We start from the raw sequence: 27314 nt of genomic DNA on the forward strand, positions 1-27314 counted from the left end.
ATGTTGGAGAATTACAGCCACCTTGTGTTCCTGGGTGAGGATCACGTCCATGACGAATTCTCAATTCATTGTCAGCATGAAATTGGCTCCTTTTGTGCAGTATCTCATGGGAGCTTGTGCTCCAACAATGAGGTTCATAGGGAAACTTTAAGGAAAATTGCAATTAGTCATGTACCTTAGAACTATTTCTTCTTGTGTTCATGCCCCGCCCCCCATTTAAATGTGTGGTTTAGATTAGAAAGAAAGTGGCATGATCAGGAGTGGTGCACCTTAAAGAGACGGTCATACACTTCCATTTTAAAAGCTCTCCTTGTAACTTAGGGACGTGAAGCTTGGACCTTGTTACTGTTAGTCTTAGGTATGGCCTACTAAATGCTTATTATTTATAATCATTATGATGGTATTATCTCACCCACTTCTACACTCAGTAAAGATGCAGACACCGGGTGTATTTTAGAATAGCCTATTTTCACCTGGGTAAAGTAGATATTACCTCCTAAGATATTCTCCATTATCTCCTAGTCTCCATCCCATTCCATCTGCTTCTAATAATTTCTGTTTGGTCTACTTCCCATCCATAATCCCAAAATATTCCTCAGGGTGTTCATGTTGGCCATCTCTTTCCATGAGGAGCTCCAGAGTTCCTCCTCTGCGCCCACATGGCTCTTTTCCTATCTCATAGTGATTCTCCTCCCTCCTTCTCTATCAAGTCTGCCTCTCTATCCTAAGATTCTCTCTGCTCAAAGCCCTTGAACCTTCACTCTGCCTCTCCCTTCTGCATTGCTCAAGTATTTTATTCAGCCAATCTGGGAGGCAAGGTTCAGGGCAGTAACTAGATCTTGTTAGCTAGTAATTAGCATCAGAACACATAATCAGACTAGCCTCTAACAACGCCTCCTTTCTGTCTAAATATAAAGACCATTTTTTTTATATTAACAAAACCTAAGAACAATTATGATTTACATAATTTACATATTTACATAATGCCGAGTTAAAGGTATTTGGCAACTTTGAAGAAAATATTATCTGTCCTATCTATGACAGTCTAAAGTTTTGTACATAAACTATTTTTTATCAACCTATTAAATTAAAACACTTTCTAGACTTTAAAGCATTTTTAATTTTTAAACAACTAAACTTAATTGTAAACTATAATAATATAGTTTTCAACCCCATAAGAGACTTGAAAACAAATAAAATTAATTACCTGAGTAAACAGGAAGTACAAGTTAGCAGCTTCCAAAATGAGAAAATGACAGAGATAGTTCACTGCCTAGATAGTCACCCAACACTCTCTATAACATTGGAGCATCATCTTCAGCCTTCTGGCCCAGTATATCTGACAGATATATTTGTGAAGCAGGAATATTGAGGACTTGTTTACCCTGTCTTGCCAGAGTTTGGCAGTTGACTCAGCCTGCATTCCAAGCATGCCCATTTCAGGCAGCATTCTGTCTGTGGTAGAAATGAGGAAGGGCATTTACTTTGCCCACATGGCTGGCTTGTCATATTTGAAGCCATCTTCAGATAGAGGTTTCTTGATACTCCTTATCTTCTTTGAAGTAGCCTGTGGGTCCTGCCAGGAGTTGACATGTTTCATTGTCAAAGAATCCTTAAAATAATAAAAACATCTTTAAATGCCATATTCTGTAGGTCTCTGAAGTTTTGAAAACCTTATCTATCTAATCGTTTTTATATCATCTATCTATAGAATCATATCTATCTATTAAAGCTAGGATGTATATTCCTGTGCTAAATTCAACTAGTATTTGACATGCCCATGAATCTGATTGACTACCTATAATTTGTATATAATATGTGGCAAAAATAACCTTAAATTTGAATTCTATACCAATATATCAAAAATAAACTTATTTTACATCAATATGCAGAATTCTACCTAAATGAATAAAAAATAAACATATTTGAGAGCAACAATTAAAGCCTTAAATTGAGGAGTAGATTCAATAATATACTTTTTGTCCTATCATCTCTCTATATTTTCAATTTTCTCCCGTCTTTTTTTTTCAACTCCATTCTCCTTACCTTAGAAAGAATGAAAGATAGAGAAAAGAAAAGGAAAGAGAGAAATCCCTGGTGTAACCTCATTTTCTCTCTGAAAAAGACCATTAATAACTTATAACCAGGGCTAGAGAGATGGCTCAGAGGTTAAGAGCACTGTCTGTTCTTCTGAAGGTCCTGAGTTCAATTCCCAGCAACCACATGGTGGCTCACAGCCATCTACAATTGGATATGGTGCCCTTTTCTGGCATTCAGGCACACATGCAGGAAGAATGCTGAATAAATAATAAAAATTTAAAAAACATAACATAACCAACTCCCAATGTCAATAAACATTCATAGCCCAAGAAAACAACTAAAAACTTACCCAACGCTCTTAAGGGAAATGGGGTATCATTTTCAAGGTTGCTTCTCACTGATTATGAAATGAAGAATGCCTTTGGGGCGGGGCCAAATAAAATTGGGAAAAAATGGTTAAGAAAACTGGTAATAGCGTTTGTGGTCCAGTCTCTAAGTGTTGAAAATTTTAGGCTGAATTAGAAGTCCTGTTTGGAACAATCTGAAATGCTAGACCAATTGAGATCAGCAGTTTTCTTCAAAGCTCTCCTGGGATCAGGCTCTGATGAGCAGCAATGAGGCTGGAACATGCAGGGTGCTGGAACAGATGTGTCAGCGCCTTGGCATCCTGGAGGATGAGTCCTGTCAGGTTTGATCACGTGTCATCAGTGTCCAGTTCTATTGTTCCAAAAATATATAATTTCTCACAAGCACCACACAGTCTTCAAATTATAAATGTATGAGATGCAGGATGCACAGGTCAATTGAGAATATTTTTCTGCTTTTTGTGTGAGCAGAAAAAGGACATTTGTATTTAGGTCTGTTTTATTTTGTCACTTCTCAAAGAGGGTGTATAATATTACCACTATCAAAGAACATACAATCATTATCTTACTGAAATCAAAACAAGGTTGCATTGATCTAAACGTGTATTAGGCTGAGCCACTACCTGTCTCCTGAGAGAAAGCCTCCTGCTTAAAGAGACAAACCAGTTGCCCTGGGCAATAGAAAAGGCATTATATTTTAAATAAACTTTATATAAAATCCTTTTTTTTTTCTTAGTGGTCAAGCATACCCTAAGTATGTGTTACCTGTTTAGCTTTTCGGCCTGGATTTTTATATTTGTTGTGGCTACTTTCATCCTGCCCTTTTTTCCATATAGAATGGGTGTTTATGTCTTTATAGCCAAATTTTATATAAACTCTATTATTTTCAGAGCTTAAGTATATGCTAGGCATCTTGTACCTGGGTTTTTTCACTTGTTGTGTCTGTCTTTGCCTTGTCCTTTTTTCTATGTGGACTAAGTTATACCTTTTAAGCATGAATTGTAGCCTTTACATTTTGGGGTTTTGGACCTTCACTTAGGCTAGCATGTATTTCCACCTGTATAGTCCTCTGTGTCTTTTTGTGCCAGGCGTGGCCATAACCTGTCCCCCTTGACAAAGGGTCTCATATTTAAAGGCACGGGCCGATTGCAAGAGCAATGTGACATCTCACCTTAATGAGCATTTAATAGCCTTTTGGCTGTAGGAAGCATGCAGTTGGCATGTTTGTTTCCCAGCCCAACTTTGGGTCTGTTTATTGATTAACAGAATATTCTTTGTTGGTAACAGCAAGCAAGGAAGAAGCAGAGTTAGTGGCATCTGACCTAAGAAAGCATCAACCTGTGTTGATGGCAACAGGAAATTTTAAACTGACCATTTCCCCCCTAAAGCTGGCCCTGTAAAAAAAAAAAAATCTGCTTTCTCAGCAGAGGGTTCCTGCCCCAACTTCATCTTGTTGGGATTAAAGGTGCTTTCATTTACCTGTTTAAATTTCTCTTCACAAATCCAGTCAAAAATCTTTAAAAACCTCATGTTTTGGCAATGTAAAAAACCAAAAATATTCTATTTCCACTATAGGGAACAACAAAATCTTTTAAGCAAAATTCAAAGAGACAACACAATTTTAAGTTTTGGGCCAGCTGCACCATCTTAGGCTGCAGCGGTGGACCCTGTCCATTACTTGGAATCTACGTGTTGTTAATGTGTATTGTGGGACCTATCTCAGAAAGACTTTACAAATATCTCACAGCTACAGAACCTTGAGTTTTTGCCACGATCAACTGTATCAAGAAGAGTCCTGTTTTTTCCTCCCTTCCCATTGCCTGTAACTTATTAATTGTATCTCTCAGACTTTTCCCCACCTTTTCCTTGAAAATTTCTATAGAGGGCTTTAAAAAATCATGATCACTATTAAACACATTGCAACCAGGTCCGTGACTGTAACAGCCAAAACAAAGCCAAAAAAGATCCAAGTGCCCTCTGCCATGGAATTTTCCATTTCAAGTGTAGTTCTAGGCCTAACTCTATCTATAAGGCTGCCTACTTCCTAGTTTTGCCTCCCCAACCCACCATTTGTCCATAGCTGCTTGCTGCTCTGTGAGAGCTGAGCCCATGGGCAGCAGCAAGCAGCACTTGTGAAATGCATTTGTATTTGGTTCCTTGCTCTTTAGCTAAGAAACTGTCCTTCACCTAGGACTTCTCAGGCTATAAACTTAGCTTCAAGCCCCAAGTTGAATCACCATTCATTGAATGCTTATTAATGTTAATATTTATTTATTCTTTTAGTAAATAAATGGATACTTCTTAACCAGCTATATACCCAAGTAGCCACTCAGAGAGACTAAGATCTATTTGATTAGCCTAGAGCGCAATATTGAGCAATAATTACTCCATCCTAAACCTCCAAGCTAGTCTAGCTTCCTCCCATTCCGATTTCCCACATATACTCGCTTTTTATTCATATCCTAGATCCAGCTTCTTCCTCCTTGTGCTACCTGTTTTCTTCATATGGCTCTATCCTCTCCTTCCTCTCTTCCTCTTACCCTCACTGAGCCTGGATGCCCTATCCTCTGTCTTGCGTAGCACTGACTAGTTGGCTTTTATTTGCAGTACAGAGAACAAATGGTGATATGTTTACACCAACTTGAGACAGGAGATACTTGGAATAAACATCACTATGCAGTGTGGTTGAAACCAGATAGTGGGGTAGAGAAATAAGCTTTTGAATGAACAACGACACACTTGACACGATCCATAAGAACATTATGCCAACAGGACCTGAAAATCCTAAATTCCTCCCACACATACTGATGTGTCCATCACAAAACACATAAAGAACAAATCCTCTACACTCCTCTACACTGTACTGTCTCTTTCCTTATACATACAGTCCTGGAAAGACATGTTATTTCTCAGGAGGCCACATTAACAATGCTGTTCCCTTTTCACACAGATAGGTCTTCCTTCCTCTAAGTCATTCCTAGTCACCTTTCTGGAGCAAAGACAACAGCCTGCAAATGTGAAGAGACAAGCAGCTGCCACCATGCACCCAGGTGTGTCAGGATGAGGCGTCAAAGGACAAAGTGGGATATCCAACAGAAAGCCATTGAGACATAATGTTCTGATGCAAATCATCTTTTAAAGATTTCATTTTCTGTCTTTTGCTGTCATTGGAGGACATCTATCTGACATTTATGTTTTGAGTCTTATGAGTTTGTTTTCTACTACCATGAGGCTAACTTGTATTTACAATAACAGCCAAAGTTCTATCATTTCTAAGTGAACTTTAACTTGGGTATTTATTTTCTTCATAAGATTTGCATAAAAATTCTTAAATCCTTGAAATTTATTGTCTAATGTTATTATGGACAGTCTTCTCTTTATGCGGCCCAACACTCATAACTTTCAAACCTAAAACTCTATAGTTACAATGTATATATAAAATGTGTATACAGGTGTTTTCTAAGTTGGACTACTTTTATACCTTGTTTTTATCTACTCATACTATTTCTGTACTTGTTTGAGGGACTAATTTCCATTTGCATAATGCTGTTGTGGCTTTCCTAGTTGTAGATGTTGTGCCTTCCTTACATGCTTGACATTGATTAAAATGTTCCTTTGTTTCTGTGTTCTATGATGTCATGGTCTTCTTATTTCAGTGGAAGGTTACATGATTCTCACCTATTGTGTATTTTAAATTAGGCTTTATTGAATACAGGTATAGCAATTTGAATGTAGCTCATCATTTATGTAATAAAACACAAGCATGAGTAAAAAGCTTTTTTAAAAAACAATAAGCATATAAATATAAATATAAAGAAGTTTGCTCTGATTTCACTCATCTCTCAACCTTTACTCACCAGGGGGAAAATGCTATACATGCAATGAGTGTGGCAAAGCCTTTGAACGGAACAAATCCTTTAGTAACCACCAGAGAATTCATTTCGGAGTGAAACCCTATAAGTGTGAAGAGTATGACAAGTCCTTTCGTTATCCATCATCACTTTCTGAACACAAGAGAATTTACACAGGAGAGAAACCCTGTAAGTGTCAAGAGTGTGACAAGTCCTTCCATTATCCATCATTACTTTCTAAACACAAGAGGATTCACACAGGAGAGAAGCCCTACAAGTGTGAAGTGTGTGGCAAGGCCTCCCATGCTCCATCACTACTTTCTAAACACAAGATAACTCATATAGAAGAAAAACCTTACAAATGTGAAGTTTGTGGCAAGGCCTTCCGTGCTCCAATATTACTTTTGGAACATGAGAGGATGCATAGAGGAGAGAAACCCTACAAGTGTGAAGTATGTGGCAAGGCCTTCCATTGCCCATCAGGACTGTATAAACATAAGATAATTCGTATAACAGAGAAACCCTACAAGTGTGAAGTATGTAACAAGGCATTTCCTTTGCCAACATTACTTTCTAAACACAGTAGAATTCATACAGAAGAAAAACCCTACAAGTGTGAAATATGTAGCAAGGCCTTTCATTCAGCATCATTATTTTCTGTACACAAGAGTCTTCATACAGGAGAGAAACCCTACAAGTGTGAGGTATGTGGCAAGGCCTTCCATGTTTCATCATCACTTTCTAAACACAAGAAAATTCATACAGGAGAGAAACCATACAAGTGTGAAGTATGTGACAAGGCCTTCCATATTTCATCATTACTTTCTAATCACAAGAGAATTCATACAGAAGAGAAACTCCACAAATGCGAAGTTTGTGACAAGGCCTTCCATTATCCATCAATACTTTATAAACATAAGAAAATCCACACAGGAGAGAAACCCTACAAATGTGAAATCTGTAGCAAGGCCTTTTGTTTACCATCAGTACTTTCAGGACATAAGAAAATTCATACAGGGGAGGAACCCTACAAGTACAAAGGGTGTGGCAAGGCCTTCCGTTTGCCATCATTACTTTCAGTACATAACAGAATTCATACAGGAGAGAAGCCATACAAGTGTGAAATACGTGGCAAGACCTTCCGTATTTCATCGTTACTTTACAAGCACAAGAGAATTCATACAGGAGAGAAACCCTACAAGTGTGAAATACGTGGCAAGGCCTTCCATTATCCTTCCTTACTTTCTAAACACAATAGAATTCACACAGGAGAAAAATCCTAGAAGTGTCAAGTGTGTGGCAAGGACTTTCATTGTCGATCATTACTTTCTAAACACAAGAAAATACATACGGGAGAGAAACCCTACAAATGTGAAGTTTGTGGCAAGGCGTTCCATTGTTCATCATTACTTTCTATACACAAGAGAACACATACAGGAAGAAAACCTCTACATATGTAAAGTATGTGGCAAGGCCTTCTGTGTTCCATCATTACTTTCTAAACACAAGAGAATTTACACAGGAGAGAGGTCCTGCAAGTGTGAAGTATGTGGCAAGGCCTTTGAACTTCCCAGATCCTCTCTACTCATCTGATAGCCCATTCTTGAGACAAACCCTAAAAATCGAAGGAATGTGGAAAAGCCTTCTGTGCAGAGTCAGTCCTCTATCAGCACAAATTAACCCACAATGAGAACACGTACAAATATAAAGGATATGGCAAAGTGCTCAACAATACTAAAAAACTTAGGGATCTACAAAGAATACATCCTGGCGAGAAACCCTACAAATGTAAAGAATGTGGCAAAGCCTGTAGAAGTTCCACAGCATGTTCTAAATACCAGACAATCCATACTGTAGAGAAATATTACAAGTGCGACGAATGTGCAAAAGCTATCACCAGTCTTCTGGTCTTAAGCAAAATCAAAACATTCATTTTTGAGAGAAAGCGTATACGTGTGAAGAATGTGCCAGCATCTTTTGAACTTACTAAGAACTATTGAACCACCTCGTAATTCATTCTAGACTGAACTGACACAAGTGTGAAAAATGTTGCAAACCCTTTAATAAGCTTTCTTTTTAAAAGTTTGTTTATTCACGTTACATTCTGATCCCAGTCCCCACTCCTCTCCTCATAGTCCCTACTCTCCCAATTCTACGATTTCTTTCTCCACAGAGAAGGGGAAGTCACCCATGAGCACCCACTCACCCTGGCACATTAAGCCAGTGCAGGACTAGGCGCATCCTTTCCCACTCAGGCCAGAGAAGGCACCCCAGTTAGGGGAACAGGATCCAGTGCCAGGCCTTAGAATCAGAAAAAGCCCCTCCTTCAGTTGTTGAGGGACCCACGTGAAGACGAAGCTGTGCATCTGCTACATATGTGTACGGCATCTAAGTCCAGCCTGTGCATGCTCTTTTGTGAGTGATTCAGTCTCTGTGAGCCCCCGTGGACCTAGGTTAGTTGACTCTGTAGGTCTTCTTGTGGAGTTCTTGACCCTTTCAGCTCCCTCAGTCTTTCTCCTAATTCTTCCACTGTGTTCTGTCTAATATTTAGCTGTGCATATTTGCATCTGTTTCCATCTACTGCTGGGTGAAGCCTCTAAGAGAAGTTATGTTAGGCTCCTGTTTACAAGCATACCAGAATAACATTGTTAGTGTCAGAGTTTGGTTCCCTTCCATGGAAAGGGTCTCAAGTAGTCTTTGGTTGTCCATTTCCTCAGTCTGTGCCCCTTCTCTATCCCTGTATATCTTGTAGGCAGAACAAATTTTGGCTCAAAGGTTTTGTGGGTGGGTTGGTGTCCCCCTGTCTCCACTGGAAGTCCTTCCTGGCTACAGGAGGTGTCCGCTTCAGGCTTCATAACCCTGGTGTCTCAGCTATGGTGGCCCCTATAGACTTCCTGGGGCTTCCCCTATCCCAGGTTTCTGGCAAGTCCCAGAGATGCTCCCCACCTCCAGTCTCACCCAGTCTACTGTCTTCTACTAGTCCCCACACTTGCTCCCCTCCCTTTTCTCTCTCTCCATCCATCTCCAGTTCCTATTTTATTTTCTCCTTCTGAGTGAGATTCAATCTTCCTCCCTTGGGCCCTCCTTGGCTTCTTTGGGTCTGTGGATTGTAGCATGGTAATCCTGTACTTTATGACAAATATCTACACATAAGTGAGTACATACCATGTCTGTATTTCTGGGTCTGGGTTACCTCACTCAGGATGATCTTATCTAGTTCCATCCATTTGCCTGCATATTGTATTCTCTTTGTTTTTAATATCTGAGTAGTGTTCCATTGTGTAAATGTGCCACCTTTTCTTTGTCCATTCTTCAGTTGAGTGACATTTTGATTGCTTCCAGTTTCTGGCCATTATGAATAAAGCTGCTGTGAACATAGTTTAGCAAGAGTCCATGTTGGATGGTCTTTTGGGTGCATGCTGAGGAGTGGTATAGCTAGGTCTTCAGATAGATCTATTTCCAATTTTCTGAGAAACTGCCAGATTGATTTCCACAGTGGTTATACAAGTTTGCACTCCCACCAGCAGTGAAGTAGTGTTCCCCTTTCTCCACATCCTTGTCAGCATGTGCTGTCACTTGAGGTTTTTTTTTTTTTTTTAATCTTAGCTATTCTGATGTGTGTGAGATGGAATCTGAGAGTCATTTTAATTTATGTTCCCCCAATGACTAAGGACATTCAACCTTTCTTTTTTTTTAAGTGCTTCTCTGCCATTTGATTCCTCTGTTTAGAATTCTTTTTAGCTCCATCCTCCATTTTTAATTGGGTTGTTGGTTTGGTGGTGTCTAATTTCTTGAGTTCTTTATATATTTTGGATATTAGCCCTTTGCCAGATATAGAGTAGGTGAAGATCTTTTTCCATTCTACAGGCTGCTGTTTTGTCCTATTGGCAGAGTCCTTTGCCTTGCAGAAGCTTTTCAGTTTCATGAGGTCCCATTTATTAATTGTTGATCTTAGAGCCTAAGCTGTTGATGTTCTGTTCAAGAAGTTGTCTCCTGTGCTAATGAATTCAAAACTCTTCCCCACTTTCTCCTCTGCTAGATTTAATATATCTGGTTTTATGTTGAAGTCGTTGATCCATATGGGCTTGAGTTTTGTGTAGGGTGATGAATATAGATTTATTTGTATTCTTTGACATGCAAACATCTAGTTAGATGAGCAACATTTGTTGAAGATGCTTCTTTTTTCATCTTATGGTTTTTGTTTCTTTGTCAAAAATCAGGTATCCATAAGTGTGTGGGTTTATTTCTGGGTCTCTGTTTCTATTCTATTGATCAACCTATATATTTCTATGCCAGTACCATGTGGGTTGTATTACTATTGCTCTGTAGTACAGCTTGAAATCAGGGATGGTGATACCTCCAGATGTTCTTTTATTGTATAGGATAGTTTTAGCTGTTCTTGTTTTTGTTTGTTTGTTTGTTTTTTCATATGAAGTTGAGAATTGTTCTATCAAGATTTCTAAAGGATTATATTGATATTTTATGGTAATTGAATTTGAATCTATAGGTTGTGTTTGGTAAGATGACAATTTTTACTATGTTAAGCTTACTGTTACAAGAGCATGCGAGATCTTTCCATCTTCTGATATCTTCTTCAATTTCTTCAGAGACTTGAAATTGGTGATGTTCCTTCTGTTTCTATTTTGTGGAATAGTTTGAAGAGTATTGGTGTTACCTCTTCTTTGAAAGTCTGATAGAATTCTATGATGAAACCATCAAGCTCGGGGCTTTTATTTTCTTTTGCTTGGGAGACTTAATGACAGTTTCTATTTTCGTAGGGGTTATAGAACTGTTTAATTTGTTTGCCGGACCTTGATTTAACTTTACTAAGTCGAATCTATCAAGGAAATCATCCATTTAATTTAGATTTTCCAATTTTGTGGAATATAGGCTTTTGAAATAAGACCTACTGGTTCTTTGGATTTCCTCAGTTTCTGTTGTAATGACCCTCTTTTCATTTCTGATTTTCTTAATTTGGATATTGTCTCTGCCTTTCAGTTAGTTTGGCTACGGATTTGTCTATCTTGATGATTTTCATAAAGATCCAGCTCTTGGTTTGGTTGATTCTTTGTATTGTTCTTTTCGCTTCCAATTTATTGATTTCAGCCCTGAGCTTGATTATTTCCTGCCATCTACCACTGTTAGGTGTATTTGCTTCTTTTTTTTTTTTTTCCTAGATCTTCCAGTGTGCTGTTAAGTTGGTAATATGAGCTTTCTACAATTTCTTTATGAAGGTACTTAGTGCTATGAACTTTCCCCTTAGCATAGCTTTCATTGTGTCCCATACATTTGAGTATGTTGTACCTTCATTCTCATTGAATTTTACAAAGTCTTTGGTTTATATATTTCTTCCCCGACCCAGTGATTATTGAATAGTAGTTATTCAGTTTCCATGAATTTGTGGACTTTCTGTTGTTGTTGAAGTCCAACTTTAATCCATGGTGATATGTTAAGATACAAGGGGTTATTTTAATTTTCTTGTATTGATTGAGGATTGTATTGTGATCAAACATTATAGTCAGTGTTGGAATAGGTTCTGTGAGATGCTGAGAACAAGGTATATTCTTTTGTGTTTGGCTGAAAATTTCTATAGATATCTGTTAGGTCCATTTAATTCATGACATCTGGTAGTTACACTATTTCTCTGCTTAGCTTCTTGTCCTGATGACCTATTCATTGGTAAGAGTCAGTTTTTGTAGGTATCCCACTATGAATGTATGGTGTTTGATATCCATTCTATTAACCTGTGTATTTTTGGGGAGGAATTGAGTTCATTGAGATTGAGAGATGTTAATGGCCAATAATTGTTACTTCCTGTTATCTTAATGGTTGTGGTAGGTGTGGTGTGTGTTTCTCTTTTCGTATTGTTGCACAGGACTTTTTTCCTGTGTTTTCTTGAGTGTAGTTAACCTCCTTGGCTTGGAGTTTTCCTTCTAGTAATTTCTATAGAGCTGGAATTGTGCATAGATATTGTTTAATTTTTTATTAGTCATGGAATATCTTGTTTTCTCCATCAATGGTGATTGAAAGTTTTGCTGAATATAGTAATCTGGACTGACATCTGTGGTCTCTTAGAGTCTGCAGAACATCTGCCCAGGACTTTCTGGCTTTTGGAGTCTCTGTTGAGAAGTCAGGTATAATTCTGATAGGCCTAACTTTATATGTTACTTAGCCTCTTTCCTTTGCAGCTTTTAATATTCTTTGTTTATTCTATAAATTTATATCTTTTGAATATTATGCAGCAGGAGGCTTTTCTTTTCTGGTCCAATCTATTTGATAATCTGTAAGCTTCTTGTATAATTATAAACTTCACTTTCTTTAGATTGAGAAAATTTTCTTCTATAATTTTGTTGAAAATGTATTTTGTTCTCTGAATTAGAATGTGTTTGATATCAGGGAAGCAGCATGAGTTTCTGTCAGGCAAGTGACAGCTGTGATAGAGTTCCTCATTCTGATCATGTCTATTTTTGTCACTGTCACATCAACTGTACAGTGTCAGCAACATGTGTATTGGAACATCTTAGTTACTGTCAAAGTGGTGGTTTTGTTGTTGTTGTTGTTTAAGTCGAGATCTTATATTATTTTCTAGTCCTTGGAACTGGGAATCGTCTCTTCTATTTCTATTATTGTTAGGTGTTATCTTTTCATAGTGACCCTAATTTCTTCGATGTCTTGTGTCAAGAATGTTTTAAATTTAACATTTTCTTTGACCAATGAATTGATAAAGTTGTATCTCCTGTAACTGGGATTCTTTCTTTTAGTTGCTCCTGTGTCCTTATTTTATCACTGAAATTTAAACAGTTGCTAAATCTTCAGGGGTTCTCTGTGTAACCTTGGCTGTCCTGGACTTGCTTTGTAGACCAGGCTGGCCTCGAACTCACAGCAATCCACCTGCCTCTGCCTCCCAAGTGCTAGGATTAAAGGCGTTTTCCAACACTGTCCAGCATGTTCCCTCTCTTCTTAACCTATGTACTTACAGGGCTGTATGAACAAGCACAGATGTAGTGTCAGAACAACCCTTTGTGTTGTGAATGTTTCTCTTTTGCAAAATGTACATACCAGTTATGTGATTTCTGTGTACATTTGTATTTGGCATTAGTTAATGTATCATGTTTTTGCATTTTCAACGTTAAATTACTCTTTATTTCAAATTGATTTTTCTGCAGGGTGAGCAACATTTCATTTCTCCACAGTTGAACATCCAGTTTTGCCAGCATTATTTATTGAAAAGGCTGTTTATTTCAGATTATGGTTTTGATGTCTTGGTCAAAAATACCACATCCCTTGACTTAATGCTTTATGTTTGACTGTTAATCTGGAAGTACATTGGCCTACATCCTTATTTTATGTGAGTATTAATATAGCCATTTTTATAACTTGACGTTTGCAAATCCAGGAAGATGTAATATCCTTCTCTCCTGTAATGTCTGTTTTGGTAGTTTATTTTTTTCATTTTTAGTCTTTATATATAGAAGTCTTTTACTTCTTCTGGTAATGTGAGCAACTACTCCTGTACTTTTTGCTTTTTACAGTGCTACTGTAAATGTACAGGTATTTGTCCCTGAAGAGTTTCTCAGCGCATAAGTTGTTGGTGTTATAAGAAAGCTAATGATTTGTATGCTGATTGTTTTTGAACTCCTGTTTTACTGAAATAGGATTCATAAGTTTTTCTGTAGAGTGTGGAAGCTCTTAACTATAGGGTTATATCATTTGCAAATAGGGATAGTTTAACTTCCTCCCTCCCCATTTTACCCCTTTGCTATTTTTCTATTCTCTTATTTCTTTAGTGAAGCGTCTGAGCCTCTTCTTGTATTGCAATATAGATAGGGAACCCTTACCTCCTGCCAAATTTTAGAGACATGTTTTCGGTGTCTCCTCCTTTGAAGATGGTCTATGGGCTTGTTACACACAGCCTTCATGCTATTGGAAGGTTGGCCATCCATTCCCGCCTTCCTAGGGATTTATTATACAAGTATTTTGACATTTCACAATTGCCTTGTCTGCAGCTATTGAGACAACTGTGTGGATTCCATTTTTCTCTATCAATATGGTTTATTATACACAAGATTTCCACAAGTTGAGCCAACCTTTTGTCATAGGGATAAGAGCAGGCCAGTTATAAAGTATGATATAAAGTATGATCTAAGAGGGAATTTAGTTGAGGGTTTTAAATTTTGTTATGTTCTTTAAGGAAATTGTTTCTGGAGTCGTTTGTTTTGATGTGCTATGTTTTTTAATTAATTTAATATTTTCTCATATGATGTATCCCAACCACAGCTACTCATCCCACTTCCCCCACCTCCCCTCTCCCTTCTATAGACTGCAATTTATCCCATTGAAGGTGTCATCTGCTTTGAAGAAGCTTGAAATCAAAGATGGTGACACCTTCAGAAGATTCATTTAGTTGGTTTTTGGTTGGTGGCTGTTAGTTTTTGTTGTTGTTTTTGTTTGTTTGTTTTGTTCAGGATAGTTTTAGGTTGCCTGGATTTTTTTTTATGTTTTCATATGAAGTTGTGTATTGCTCTTTCAAGGTCTCTAAAGAATTATGTTAGAATTTAGATAGAGATTGTCTTGAATCTGTAAATTGCTTTTGATAGGATGGAGATTTATTTATTATTATGTATACAGTGGTCTACATGTACATCTGCAGGCCAGAGAGGGCATCAGATCACATTATAGACGGTTGTGAGCCACCATGTGGTTGCTGGGAATTGAACTCAGGACCTCTGGAAGAGCAGACAGTGCTCTTAACCGCTGAGCCGTCTCTCCAGCCCAGGATGGAGATATTTTACTGTTAATCCTGCCTATCCATGATCATGGGTGATCTTTCAATCTTCTACAATTGTCTTCAATTTCTTTTTTATGAGACTGGCGCGCTACCTACTGTGCTAATGAGGCACCTTTCAATTTGTTTTTTAAAAGATGTGATGTTTTTGTCATAAAAGCCATTTCCTTGGTTAGATTTACACCAAGAAATTTAATATTATTTGTGGTAATTGTGAGGGGTGTTGCTCCCCTGATTTGTTTTTCAGTCCATTTGTCATGTGTATAAATCTACAAATAACAATACTTTGACTTCAACCTTTTCAATTCGGATCTGCTTAATCTCCTTCAGTATTTGATTGCAAGTTATTTTCTTTCTCAAGGTCGGCTTGCTGTATCTTATGACCAGACTGTCATGTATCAGAAATAATGCTGTGTAACCTTGCCTCCAAAATTATCCCTTATTGGCTAAGTAAAGTTGCCTACATACGTGGGCAGGGCAGAAGTGAGGCAGGCAGAGCTAAGATTCACAGACTTGGAGGAAAGAAAGATCATGGGAAGGGAGAGACAGGTATGAGAGAGGAGTAGGAAGTGGAGAAACCTCAGGAATGTGATCTGGTCTTAGGCCAGGGTCAGAGAGCCCCTCTCCCTGTGAACTGAGGGAGGGAGTCATGGCCAAGCACAGTGATACACAAGATGCAAACTGAGAAGACCCAAGCTTCTGAACTGGTAAAGTGTTAAGTTTAAAACTGGTAAATTAAAATCCTTAAAGACAAGATTAAATAAACTAAAAGGAATAAGCCATGTAAAATTGGGAAAGAGTTTGGGTAAAATTAGATACAGAGTTCAAATAATGGACTAAGTCTCCATAGAGAGATTTACAGAGATTAAAAATATTTTTTCATATGAAAAGATGGAAGACAGTGTCAGAGGGCATTCTGACCCAATATAAGTTTGTTTTGACTGTCAACATACAAATAGTTATGTTCATTAGTAATTATAGTTCTATATATCCTTTTAAAGAAAGATCAGCCAGGCATGGTGGCGCATGTCTTTAATCCCAGCACTCGGGAAGCAGAGGCAGGTGGATCGCTGTGAGTTCAAGGCCAGCCTGGTGTACAAAGTGTGTTCAGGACAGCCAAGGCTAGCACAGAGAGACCCTGTCTTGAAAACCAAAAAAAAAAAAAAATCAAAATACAACAAATTTGGAGACAAAGAGACTGAGTAATTAGATGCTAGATTAGTAATAGAACAGAGGTTGAAAGAGTCATTGAATCAAAATGGAGACCCTTCAGAGAAATCTGATCTGGAACTTACAATAGCATCAGAGAGGATAGCTGCAGAAGAGAAAAGTCCACAGAGTGAAGGGGAGATAAACATGATTTTGTTTGGATCCCAAGTGTGGGATAGGGAAAAGACTTGTGAGAGAACTGGTGATGTTATCCACTTTGAAGTCGAGCACTTCATGGAGGAGATTGGTCTTTGGTCATCGCTCCACTTTGAGACACTCCTAGAGAGAACTGCTGCAGGGAAGGCTTCAAGGCTTTGGGCTCCAGCTGAGGCTCCCGGTTCCGGTTCTGGTTGCTCCAGGTTCCAACAACAACTTTGGTGGAATTGCTGGTCTGCTGAAATCCTGCTGACTACGCCAGGAGAATCGTTCCTAGGAACTGATACCCAGAAGGTTTCACTCTTGTTTCCTTTACTCTCCTTTTCCTCTTGTTTAGGCTAGTTGGGTTATAAGGGAGGTATGCTCATTTAATAAGTTCATAATAAAGTATAATTGTTAAGGAAATTGAGCCCACAACAGAGGCTTAAGGAAATTACATAATACATGGCCATACTATATATTATATGTGTATTGTCAGGATTCAATTACTGGATAAAGGCCTACAGGCTAAATTATAAATACAGACCCTGTTTGGTGTTGCCTTGGCGCAAGGCCTTGCAGTGGCTTGAACGCTTCTGGTACAGAGTTTAGAGAATCTGAACCATGCCATAGGTTCATATTCAGAAGTCAAATAGGAATTTGCCTTAAATTCTAAAAAGGATGATTCAGAGGTTTTTAGATTGGGCCTGATGGTGCTTCAGCATGTATATCCATTGAAATACAGCAGGTTTTTGGAGAAGATGACATAAAAATTATTATAGATATAACTAACGGTCATACAGATCAAAAAATTGTAGAGAGATCTAACAGAACTTTAGAAAAAATTCTCATAAAACAAAAGGGGCTCTCAAAAATAGATTAAAAATGATTTAGCGGCTTTAAATTTTTTAAATGAGACAAGTCCCACGGCTTCTAAAAAGAACTGGGGCTTACAAAGCACTGATGAATTAGATCAGCACAGAAAGGCTCTTATCCCCCAAATGGAAGAAAGTCGGTGCGCTGCACTGGGGAGATTTTACATTTGCTCCAAAAGGAGAAGAAAAGTTTTGCCTTCTATCTGATTGATGAGAATTTGATTTGACTGAAGGAGACCCCCCCCCCCGAAGATCTTGGCTACAGACAGAAGGAAGGAAATCGAAAAGACCAGGACAGGTAATGTTTGCGCTGGCCCATCTATGTGGAAACATCTCTGAGACTGGCTGAGACATGAATGACTTTGTATAGACAATAACTCTTGCTGGCTACAGAGTCCTCGGACTTATCATGCCATCCTCTCATGTGGCATAGGTAAAAATTCGTATTACAGTCTGGTATACAGTTCAGACTGGCTTATAAAAGAAGACAAATGTCTCTCACCTGCTTAAACAAAGAACAAAAAGAAAATCATCTTTAGCTGATCTGTGCACACTGCACATTTTGTACACATATTATTACATAACTGAAGGAGAGATAAACCTGTTTTTGTTATGATCCCAAGTGTGGGGTGGGGAACGGTCTTGTGAGAGAACAGGTGACATTAATCCACTAGAAGGCAAACCACCTCGTGTGGGAGCTTGAGTGTTGCCAGCTGAAAAGATCTGTGGACAAACTCTGGGAGGAGATATGTAAGTGAGCCAAAAACAAGAGGCAGGACCTTTGGAGACTTGGGATAATTTTGGCTGTTCATCCCTCCACTTTGAGACGCTCCTAGAGAGAACCACTCGAGGGAAGGCTTCAGGGCTCCGGCTCCTGCTGTGGTTCCAGGTTCTGGTTGCTCCAGGTTCCAACAGAAGAAATCCTGCTGATTATGCTAGGAGAATCGTTCCTCGGAACTGGTATCTTTATAGCTTTGTTATTGTATTCTTTAATCCTCTTCTCCTGTTGTTTCGGTTAGTCGGGTTATAAGTGACGTACACTCGGTTAATAAGTTCATAATAAAATGTATTTGTTAAGAAAATTGAGCCTACACATAACTACATATTACTTGTGGGAAATTATGTTTACAGAACAAAAAGACCAGATACGAATGGAATGGAGATGGTCTTGATGAGATTCCCCCACAAAAATGCTGAGAAGGATGCTGAAATAGGTTTACTCCAGCATCCTGCTTGATCCAATCACAGACTGCCTCAGGAGCTGTGTTCTCAAGAATCTACATCCAGAACAACTGAAAATGGCAAGCTAAGTCATCCAGTATCGCAGACTGTTCCAGTCAGGACTTCATTTGATAGTCCTATGAACATATTTCTGATAGCTTTGTACTCAAGGAGGAATCATCTCATTGTTCTGCTCAAGAGAAGTGAGGGACGTTCAAGGCAGATGGATTTGGTATTCAAATAGTGTCAAATGTGAACCCTGACAGGAGCAGAGGAGAGACAGGAAATTCAATAAGGAACATGAAACAAAGCAGAGGGAAATATCCTATAATGTACAATGGACCAAAAGTCAGTCCCAGGGGCTCTGCCCCTCCTCTTGGAGAGAATGCAGAGGAGGAAAATATGTTATCAGAAAACACCTAATGACTGGCTTTGGTTTCCAAATCTTCTGTCCTAAGCTCCTGAGAGGCTGGATGGATGATAGGCAGGGTCACCAAAGACGGTTTCATAAGCATTTTAAAAAGATAATGCTCAGGCCTCCATTAGCTTCCTGCTTCCTTGTGTTTAAGTAAAACAGATGAATCTGAATTTTCCATGCGGTAGTAAGATTCTATACATAGATCGGAGCTTTAAAATCACGGTTTGCAGTTAACTGGGAAACATGATCAATAATACTGTGAAAGGCTCGACTCACAGGCTAAGATCGTATGCTCAAACCACAGGACTTTAAAACAGCCTGAATCCCCGGTAGCTGTCCCCGTACTGAAAGAAGCCTGTTCCCTGGCAAATTCACCTGTTCAGAGTTGGTCAGGAACACAAGGACGGTACAAATTCTGTGAGTTCCTGGAAGTCCTTCGCACTGATTTGTGGGAAATGTAGTCCAGAGCTTTGTGACATCACACGAAAGAGCTGCTGGTATCAAACTTCCGCATTCATTATTCAAACTTCGCTTCTCCTCTAAGTTAGGCGCATGTCCAGTTCAGTGCTGGTCTTGGATCTCTGACGTTGAGGTTGGTGCAGGGAGCAGCGGTGTCCTCCAGATCTAAGGGACTGTGCAAGGTGGCGGGCCTGGCGCGTCTGGCGCGGAGGGAACTGACTTGGGCTGGATGGGAGACCAGGGAAGCTGAAATGGATGTGCTGTGCTGACCTAGGCTGGACCACTGCCCCTGGGTGCAGGTTTGACGGGGAGAAGGTTGGAAACAACAGGATTTCAAGGGCAGGTTAAGTCTGCTGACTGCCTGTGCCTGAGGAGCTGAGAGAGCTCAGTCATCATTGCTGGGCAAGCATGCTCTACCTAGCTGACCCAGGATCCCAGGGCTGTAGTCAGATTCTCAGGACACCTAGAACACTTTATGTCCTGCCTAGTACTTCTGTTTTGAGTTCACAGAGGTTCCTAAAGTTCCTAGTGTTCAGGGACAGAATCCTGTGAGGACTACTGCTGTTTGGGATGTTAGTGCCGATCCCTTTGGAATGAATTGTTAGATTTATGGATGCCTGGCGTTGGACAGTAACCCCTAATGTACATCCCTATGACCCGAGTCACCACAATACATTACAATGTAGGCACAGGATAATCTTGTAATTGGTATGAACCTAACCTATCCTTGCACAATCCACATAATTATGGATTTTATGCTTCAGAGTAAAAGTCACTAGACAGTAATCCCTCATCAATTCTGAGACTGTAGTGTCTGCAAATAGGACTCCTTTTCAGAAGTGAGAACTGGAGCTCATGATAGGGGCGGGAATGTTTCTGAAAGGGAGGGGAGAAATGGCCCTGCTAATCTGCCCCGCTCTTTACATGGTTCTTCTATCTGTTCACGTTATCAGCAGTGATTAAACTCTCTTCAATGTACTCTGCCACTCTCTGTGCCAGCCAGGTTCACTGATGCTCCCTGAATATTTCTAGAAAGCTTTGCCCAAGACTTTGTACTGGGTTAGAGAGAATATAAGAGGAATTGGAAAGTTGTAGCACACTCAGGGTCTCGTGATTTGCATATAGTAGGTCCCTGTCAGTACAAAACCCACAGCTCTCATCTTAAAGAAGAAGAGGTAGTTAATTCTGGATCTATTTGCATGTCCATGACCTGGGAACCCAGATTTAGGTTACCCCGAATTCCATGCTTCAACAAGGAAGCAGTTTCATGGCTTTACAGAACACAGAATGTCATTAATCAAAGGAAGTATGAAATACATGGCTGGGTGCCCCAGAGACAGGTCCTATGAGAAGGGAGAGCTATTCTATGTGCCTGGGATACTATCTGATGACATTCTCAGCATATGGACAATAGACACTTGTGTTCTGTCTTGTCAGTGGATTCTAAGAGGTTTTTATCTGTTGTCACAAACTGGTCCACTCCAGAGTGAGACAAGGACTGAGTGTTCCTGAAGGGTGAAGCCAGCCCAAGGTAAGGCAGTTACCCCAAACTGTAAAACTCCAGTCTGTGCGCAGCACTGAACGTCCTCATGGGCCATCAGTCTCCGCAGCCACAGCCTCCTCTCAAGAGTTCTTCACTCACAGCAGACACAGGCTTTTCAGGATTTCTCCTCCGCAGCCCCTCCCCCTATCTCGGGTGACCTTGCATGTACTGTCACTCTTCCGTCAACCCAAGTGTGTGTGATCTGGAGACTGGCTTATGACATTGAAATCTACTCTTAGGAAGCGTGGCCTGCAGACCTCCTTGCCCTCTCTACTGGAACTTTCAGTGCATTTCCAACCACATCTAACCCTAGTCCGTGCTGCTAATCTGTAGGAAAAATAATGACATTGTGTGACGTGCAGAGAGCACATGGCCTTGTCCAGCCAACAGCTTCCCTGCAGTGTAGAGATAGATACAGCAGCATGCTCATGTGTCACTTAGAGGCATCAAATATTTACATATCTGTGGAATTAAACAGGTGAGCTTAAGCCTGTTCTGTGCTTCATCCCTGTCATCTCTGCTTTTCTGGGAGGAGTCAGGAGTCTCGGAGCTCAAAGTCATCCTGTGCTTCACAGGCATTCAAGGCAAGTGCAGGGTACATGGGACATTATGTTTTAAAAGGAGTCTTTAAAGACTGTTTATTGAGTGTACTAATTGCTTCTGGTTCCTCTCACTCCTGAGCTCCAGCGACCTGACAGAAATCCTTCCAAGTTGCCATCTTACTGCTTATCACTACTTACGCACGTGCTTAGAGAAGTTCTACTGTGTTTGAAATGTAATTTCCAATTTTTCATTAGCATCCTTTTGTTAGTGACATCATGTGCCGATGATCAGGAACACATCTGCATAGACTCTTTGGGAAGAGAGTCTCTGTTTGCCTGGCTTGCGTATTCCTCTGTGTTTGTAGGGAATGTGAAGTTCTATTGACTGTGTTTGAAATCTAATTTCCAATTTTTCTCTAGCATCCTTTTGTTAGTGACGTCACATGTTGATGTTTAGAGAAACACATTTGCATTTACTGTGTGGGGAAAGATTCTCCTCTCTGCCTGGCTTGACAGTCCCTCTGTATTTGCAGGGAATGTTCCTTATCTTTGCACACTCTTCTCTGTTAGTTTCTGCCATGACCTCATGGAGCTTCTCTGCAGACTTTACCTGAATTTTTCCAGGACAGAGTTCAGGCTCTACAAATGGAGAATGACAGCCATACCTGCCACTGTCCTTCCCCTGTGCTATCACAGCCGTCCAGGCAGTAAAGCAAACTGTTAAAGTGGGATTCCTTCCTCTTCCTCAGAGAGGAGTCTGGTCTGCTATGGTGTGCAGTCCTGCCATTCTGCATTCTCCTCACAGCCTCATTTCATTTGATCCGAATGTTAATGTGGGGATGATAGGAATGAAGGACTCGCTGATTAAGCAGACTCATATAGTAACCTTGTTAGGTTTGACACGTCGTTCTTGGAAATCTCTGAAAGGACCATGTGTCGGGTTGTTATTCAGTTTCTGGTGGTGGCTGTGTACATGTCAGAGGCCATGCAGAGGTTGGTGTCATTGTCTCCTTTTGAATTAAAATATTTCTGTCAGTGAGCTAAGGACGCTTTCAAATCCATAGTTACGGTCTTTGACCTCCCTAATTATTATATGACAAATAGGCTTGGCAGTCTCTCCCTTACAGGAGCAGCGCTTTAGCCCTGTACTCTCCAGCACTTTTAGCATGGAAGCATGTTGGATTTTTGTCTAAGGCTTTTGTGCATCTGTTGAGATGATCATGTGGGATACTATTCAGCTACACATAGGATGAAATATGATCACTTGTGACAAGATGGATAGTGTTAGATTTGTGAGCACAGAGCACAGAGAAGAAAGGCAGGAAAGAGGCTGACAGCAACCGGTGAGGCTGGCTATTAGTATTTACAGGAAGGGACGCCAGCTATCCTAGAAGTGTGGGAGGAGGGGGTTATGTAAGGTGAGAAAAACTGGTTGCGACTTTATAGAGAGGAAGATCAGGGCCTTGGGAATGAGGAAGGCGATGCCGCTGTTGGGGCCCCTGCAAGTCTGCAGACTCTCCTTCCTGGTATTGTCTGCTTGGGCAAGACAGATTATCTTGGGAGATAGGCTGTCCCCAAAACATTGCTCTCTGGGTTGTAGGTAACCAATAACGTTGAGGAAGGTAGGAATTCTGTATTTACAAGCAAGACTCTATCAGATGAGACAGGACATTATTGTTTCAGGTATAAAAAGCCAAGTCCCATATGATGTGAGACCATGCTTCTTGCCCTATCGGACTGACTTAGCTATGGCAGAAGCATGTCTAGCTGAGATCACTGGAACTGATCCACTCTGCTTGGTGGTAAAGCAGGATTGTTAAGAGGTTAGAGGAAACTCTGATATGCTTCTCTATGTCAGAAGCTCTTCCATCTCTCCTCTCACTCTCGGTGACCTATTGGGATTTATGTGATTGTTGATGGTTGTAATTAGCATAATGTGTGGTGGTCACTCTCTTCCCTTTATTTCAGGATATGCTGTCATTCTCGGATGTGGCCATTTATTTCTCAAGAGATGAGTGTGAATGCCTGGGCCCTGCGCAGTGGAAATTGTACAGGGATGTGATGTTGGAGAACTACAGCAACCTTGTGTTCCTGGGTGAGGATCGCGTCCATGATGAAGTCTCAATTAATTGTCATCATGAAACTCGTTCCCTTTGTGCAGTATCTCATGGGAGCTTGTGCTTCCACCAATGAGGTTCATAGGGAAGCTTTAAGGAAAATTGCAATTAGTCATGTACCTTACTTAGAACTATTTCTTCCTGTGTTCATAACCTCACGCCCTTTTTAAATGTATGCTTTATATATTAGAAAGGCAGTGGCATGGCCAAGAGTGGTATACATTAAGAGACTGTCACACCCTTTGTTTTTATCAGTTTTTCTTATAACCAAGGGATGTGAAGCTCAGGATGTAAAAATCCTAAATTCCTCCTACAAATCCTGATGTGCCCATAAGAAAATACATAAAAAACTAATCTTCCACACTTCTTCAGTGTGTCTTCTCCTTCCCCTTCATTATACACACAATCCTGGAAAGGACAAGTTATTACCGAGGAGTACATGTTAACAATGTATTTCTTTACCGCCTATAGGTCTTGCTTCCTCTAAGCCATACCTGGTCACTTTTCTGGAGCAAAGACAAGAGCCTGCAGATGTAAAGAGACAAGCAGCTGCCACCGTGCACCCAGGTGTGTCAGGACAAAGTAGAATATTTAAATATTCAACATAAAGCCACTGAGACACAATGTTCTGGTGGAAATCATCTAAAGATCTCATTTTCTGTCATTTGCTGTCATTGGATGACATCTACCTGACACTTAGGATTTGTTGAGTCTCATAAGCTTTGTTTTTTCCTGTCATGAGGTTAACTTGTGTTTTCCATGGCATCCAAACAGCTATTGTTTCAAAGTGATGCTTATCTTGGATATTTATTTTCTTCATAAGATATGCATGAAACTTCTTGTCTTAAATATTTGAAATGTATTATTTAATGTTATACTTAGGATATATAAAAATTTCATATGCAGGTGTTTTCTAAGTTACGCTTCTTTTATACTTTGTTTTTATCTAGTCATAAAAAGTTTAAGAGGCTAATTTTCATTTGCATAATGCTATTATCAGTTTTCTTGATTGTTACATGATTGTAACATGATTCTCACCTATTGTGTATTTTAAATTAGGCTTCATGGGATACAGGTACAGAAATTTGAATGTAGCTCATCATTTATTTTAAAAATGCAAGTATGAGAATGTGGTAATGCACGACTCTAATCCCAGCACTCTTGGATCACTGTGACTTTGAGGCCAGACTAGTCCATAAAGCTACTTCAGGTCAGCCAGGGCTACACAGAGAAACCCTGTCTTGAAAAAGAAAACAAGGGTCTGGAGAGATGGCCCAGTGGTTAAGAGCTCTGCTTGCTCTTTGAAAGGACCCGGGTTCAATTCCTAGCACCCACATGGCAGCTCACAACTATCTGTAACTCCAAAATCTGGCACCCTCACACCAACACACGTAAATTAAAATTAAATAAAAATATTTTTTAAAATGCAAGTAAAAGTAAATGTCTTTAAAATTAAGCATTATGAATATAAGGAATTTTGCTCTGCTTTCACTCATTTCTCAACCTTTACTCTTCAGGGGGAAAATACTATACATGCAAAGAATGTGGCAAAGCCTTTGACTTGAAAAAAAAATTTAGTAACCACCAGAGAACTCATCTAAGAGTAAAGCCCTACAAGTGTGAAGATTGTGGCAAGGCCTTTCATGTTCCATCATTACTTTCTGAACACAAGAGAATTCATACAGAAGAAAACCCCTACAAATGCCAAGTATATGGCAAGGCCTTCCATTATTCAACGTTACTTTCTGTACACAAGAGTCTTCATACAGGAGAGAAACCCTACAAATGTGAAGTATGTGGCAAGGCCTTCCATTTACCATCATTACTTTCAGGACACAAGAGACTTCATACAGGAGAAAAATACTATAAGTGTGAAGTATGTGGGAAAATCTTCCATTTACCATCATTACTTTCAGAGCACAACAGAATTCACACAGGAGAGAAGCCATACAAGTGTGAATTGTGTGGCAAGGCCTTCCGTATTTCATCGTTACTTTCTAAACACAAGAGAATTCATACAGAAGAGAGACCCTACCAGTGTGAAGTGTGTGGCAAGGCCTTCCATTACCCATCAGTACTTTCTAACCACAAAAGAATTCATACAGGAGAGAAACCCTACAAGTGTCAAGTATGTGGCTTGACCTTCCATTATCCATCAATACTTTGTAAACATATGAAAATTCATACAGGAGAGAAACCCTACAAATGTGAAGTATGTGGCAAGGCCTTCCGCATTTTATCACTACTTTCTGGACACAAGAGAATCCATACTGGAGAGAAACCATACAAGTGTGAAGTGTGTGGCAAGGCTTTCCGTTTACCATCATTACGTTCAGAACACAGCACAATTCATACGGGAGAGAAACCTTACAAGTGTGAAGTGTGTGGCAAGGCCTTCCGTATTTCATCATTACTTTCTAGACACAATAGAATTCATACAGCAGAGAAGCCCTACAAGTGTGAAGTGTGTGGCAAGGCCTTCCGTGTCCCATCAGTACTTTCTAACCACAAGAGTCTTCATACAAGAGAGAAGCCCTACAAGTGTGAAGTTTGTGGCAAGGCTTTCCATGTTCCATCATTACTTTCTAAACACAAGAGAATTCACACAGGAGAGAAACCCTACAAATGTGAAGTTTGTTGCAAGGCCTTTCATTGTCAAGCATTACTTTCTAAACACAAGAAAATACATACAGGAGAGAAACCCTACAAATGTGAAGTTTGTTGCAAGGCGTTCAAAAGTCCCTCGGAACTTTCTATACATAAGAGACTTCATACAGGAGAGAAACCCTACAAATGTGAAGATTGTGGCAAGGCGTACAGTCGTCCATCAAAACTTTCTATACACAAGAGTCTTCATACAGGAGAGAAACCCTACAAATGTGAAGACTGTGGCAAGGCCTTCCATTTACCATCATTACTTTCAGAACACAACAGAATTCACACAGGAGAGAAACCTTACAAGTGTGAAGTGTGTGGCAAGGCCTTTCGTATTTCATCATTTCTTTCTAAACACAATAAAATTCATACAGGAGAGAGACCCTACAAGTGTGAGGTGTGTGGCAAGGCCTTCCATGTCCCATCAGTACTTTCTAACCACAAGAGTCTTCATACAGGAGAGACACCCTACAAGTGTGAGGTGTGTGGCAAAGCCTTCAGTTATCCATCATTACTTTCTAAACACAAGAGAATACATACAAGAGAGAAACCCTACAAATGAGAATAAAGTATGTAATAAGGCCTTTCATTGTCAATCATTACTTTCTAAACACAAGAGAATACATAGAGAATACATACAGGAGAGAAACCCTACCAATGTGAAGTTTGTTTCAAGGCGTACAAAAGTCCATCAGAACTTTCTATACACAAGAGACTTCATACAGGAGAAAAACCCCTACAGATGTGAAGTTTGTGGCAAGGTGTACAATTGTCCATCATTACTCTCTAAACACAAGGGGATGTATACAAGAGGAAGACATGTACAGATGGGAAGCATCTTCCAAGCCTTCCATTTTCCACCAATACTTTCTAAAGACGAAAAAAAAAATTTTTTTTATACAGAAATTCTACAAGTGTGACGTGTATGGCAAGTTCTTTAGAACTTCCCAGATTCTTTCTACACACTTGATAGCCCGTTCTGTAGCGAAGCCTACAAATGGGGGAGGAATGTGGAAAAGCCTTCTACAGGGTCAGTCCTGTGTCAGCGCAAATTAACTCACTGTTGGCATGATCTTATTGTGCACTGTGTCCAGTTTAC

The 27314-nt window shown here is 39.7% G+C and overlaps 2 protein-coding genes across 2 annotated transcripts; both read left to right on the forward strand.

Moving 5' to 3' along the window:
* Positions 1-26987, forward strand: LOC127193801 (zinc finger protein 728-like). The gene is given in 5 exon segments (XM_051151034.1): positions 1-34; positions 5360-5455; positions 6434-6552; positions 6637-7712; positions 25163-26987. Coding segments are annotated over 5 exon segments (2940 nt in total). The 3' UTR covers positions 26778-26987.
* On the forward strand, positions 19382-24834 carry LOC127193805 (zinc finger protein 728-like). The gene is made up of 3 exons (XM_051151042.1): positions 19382-19491; positions 23412-23538; positions 24032-24834. Exons 2-3 carry the CDS (start codon positions 23415-23417, stop codon positions 24166-24168), a joined length of 261 nt encoding a protein of 86 aa, XP_051006999.1. The 5' UTR covers positions 19382-19491; positions 23412-23414; the 3' UTR covers positions 24169-24834.
* Positions 26988-27314: the final 327 nt, after the last annotated feature.

Source organism: Acomys russatus, chromosome 9, assembly GCF_903995435.1.
Source record: "Acomys russatus chromosome 9, mAcoRus1.1, whole genome shotgun sequence".
NCBI lineage: Eukaryota > Metazoa > Chordata > Mammalia > Rodentia > Muridae > Acomys > Acomys russatus.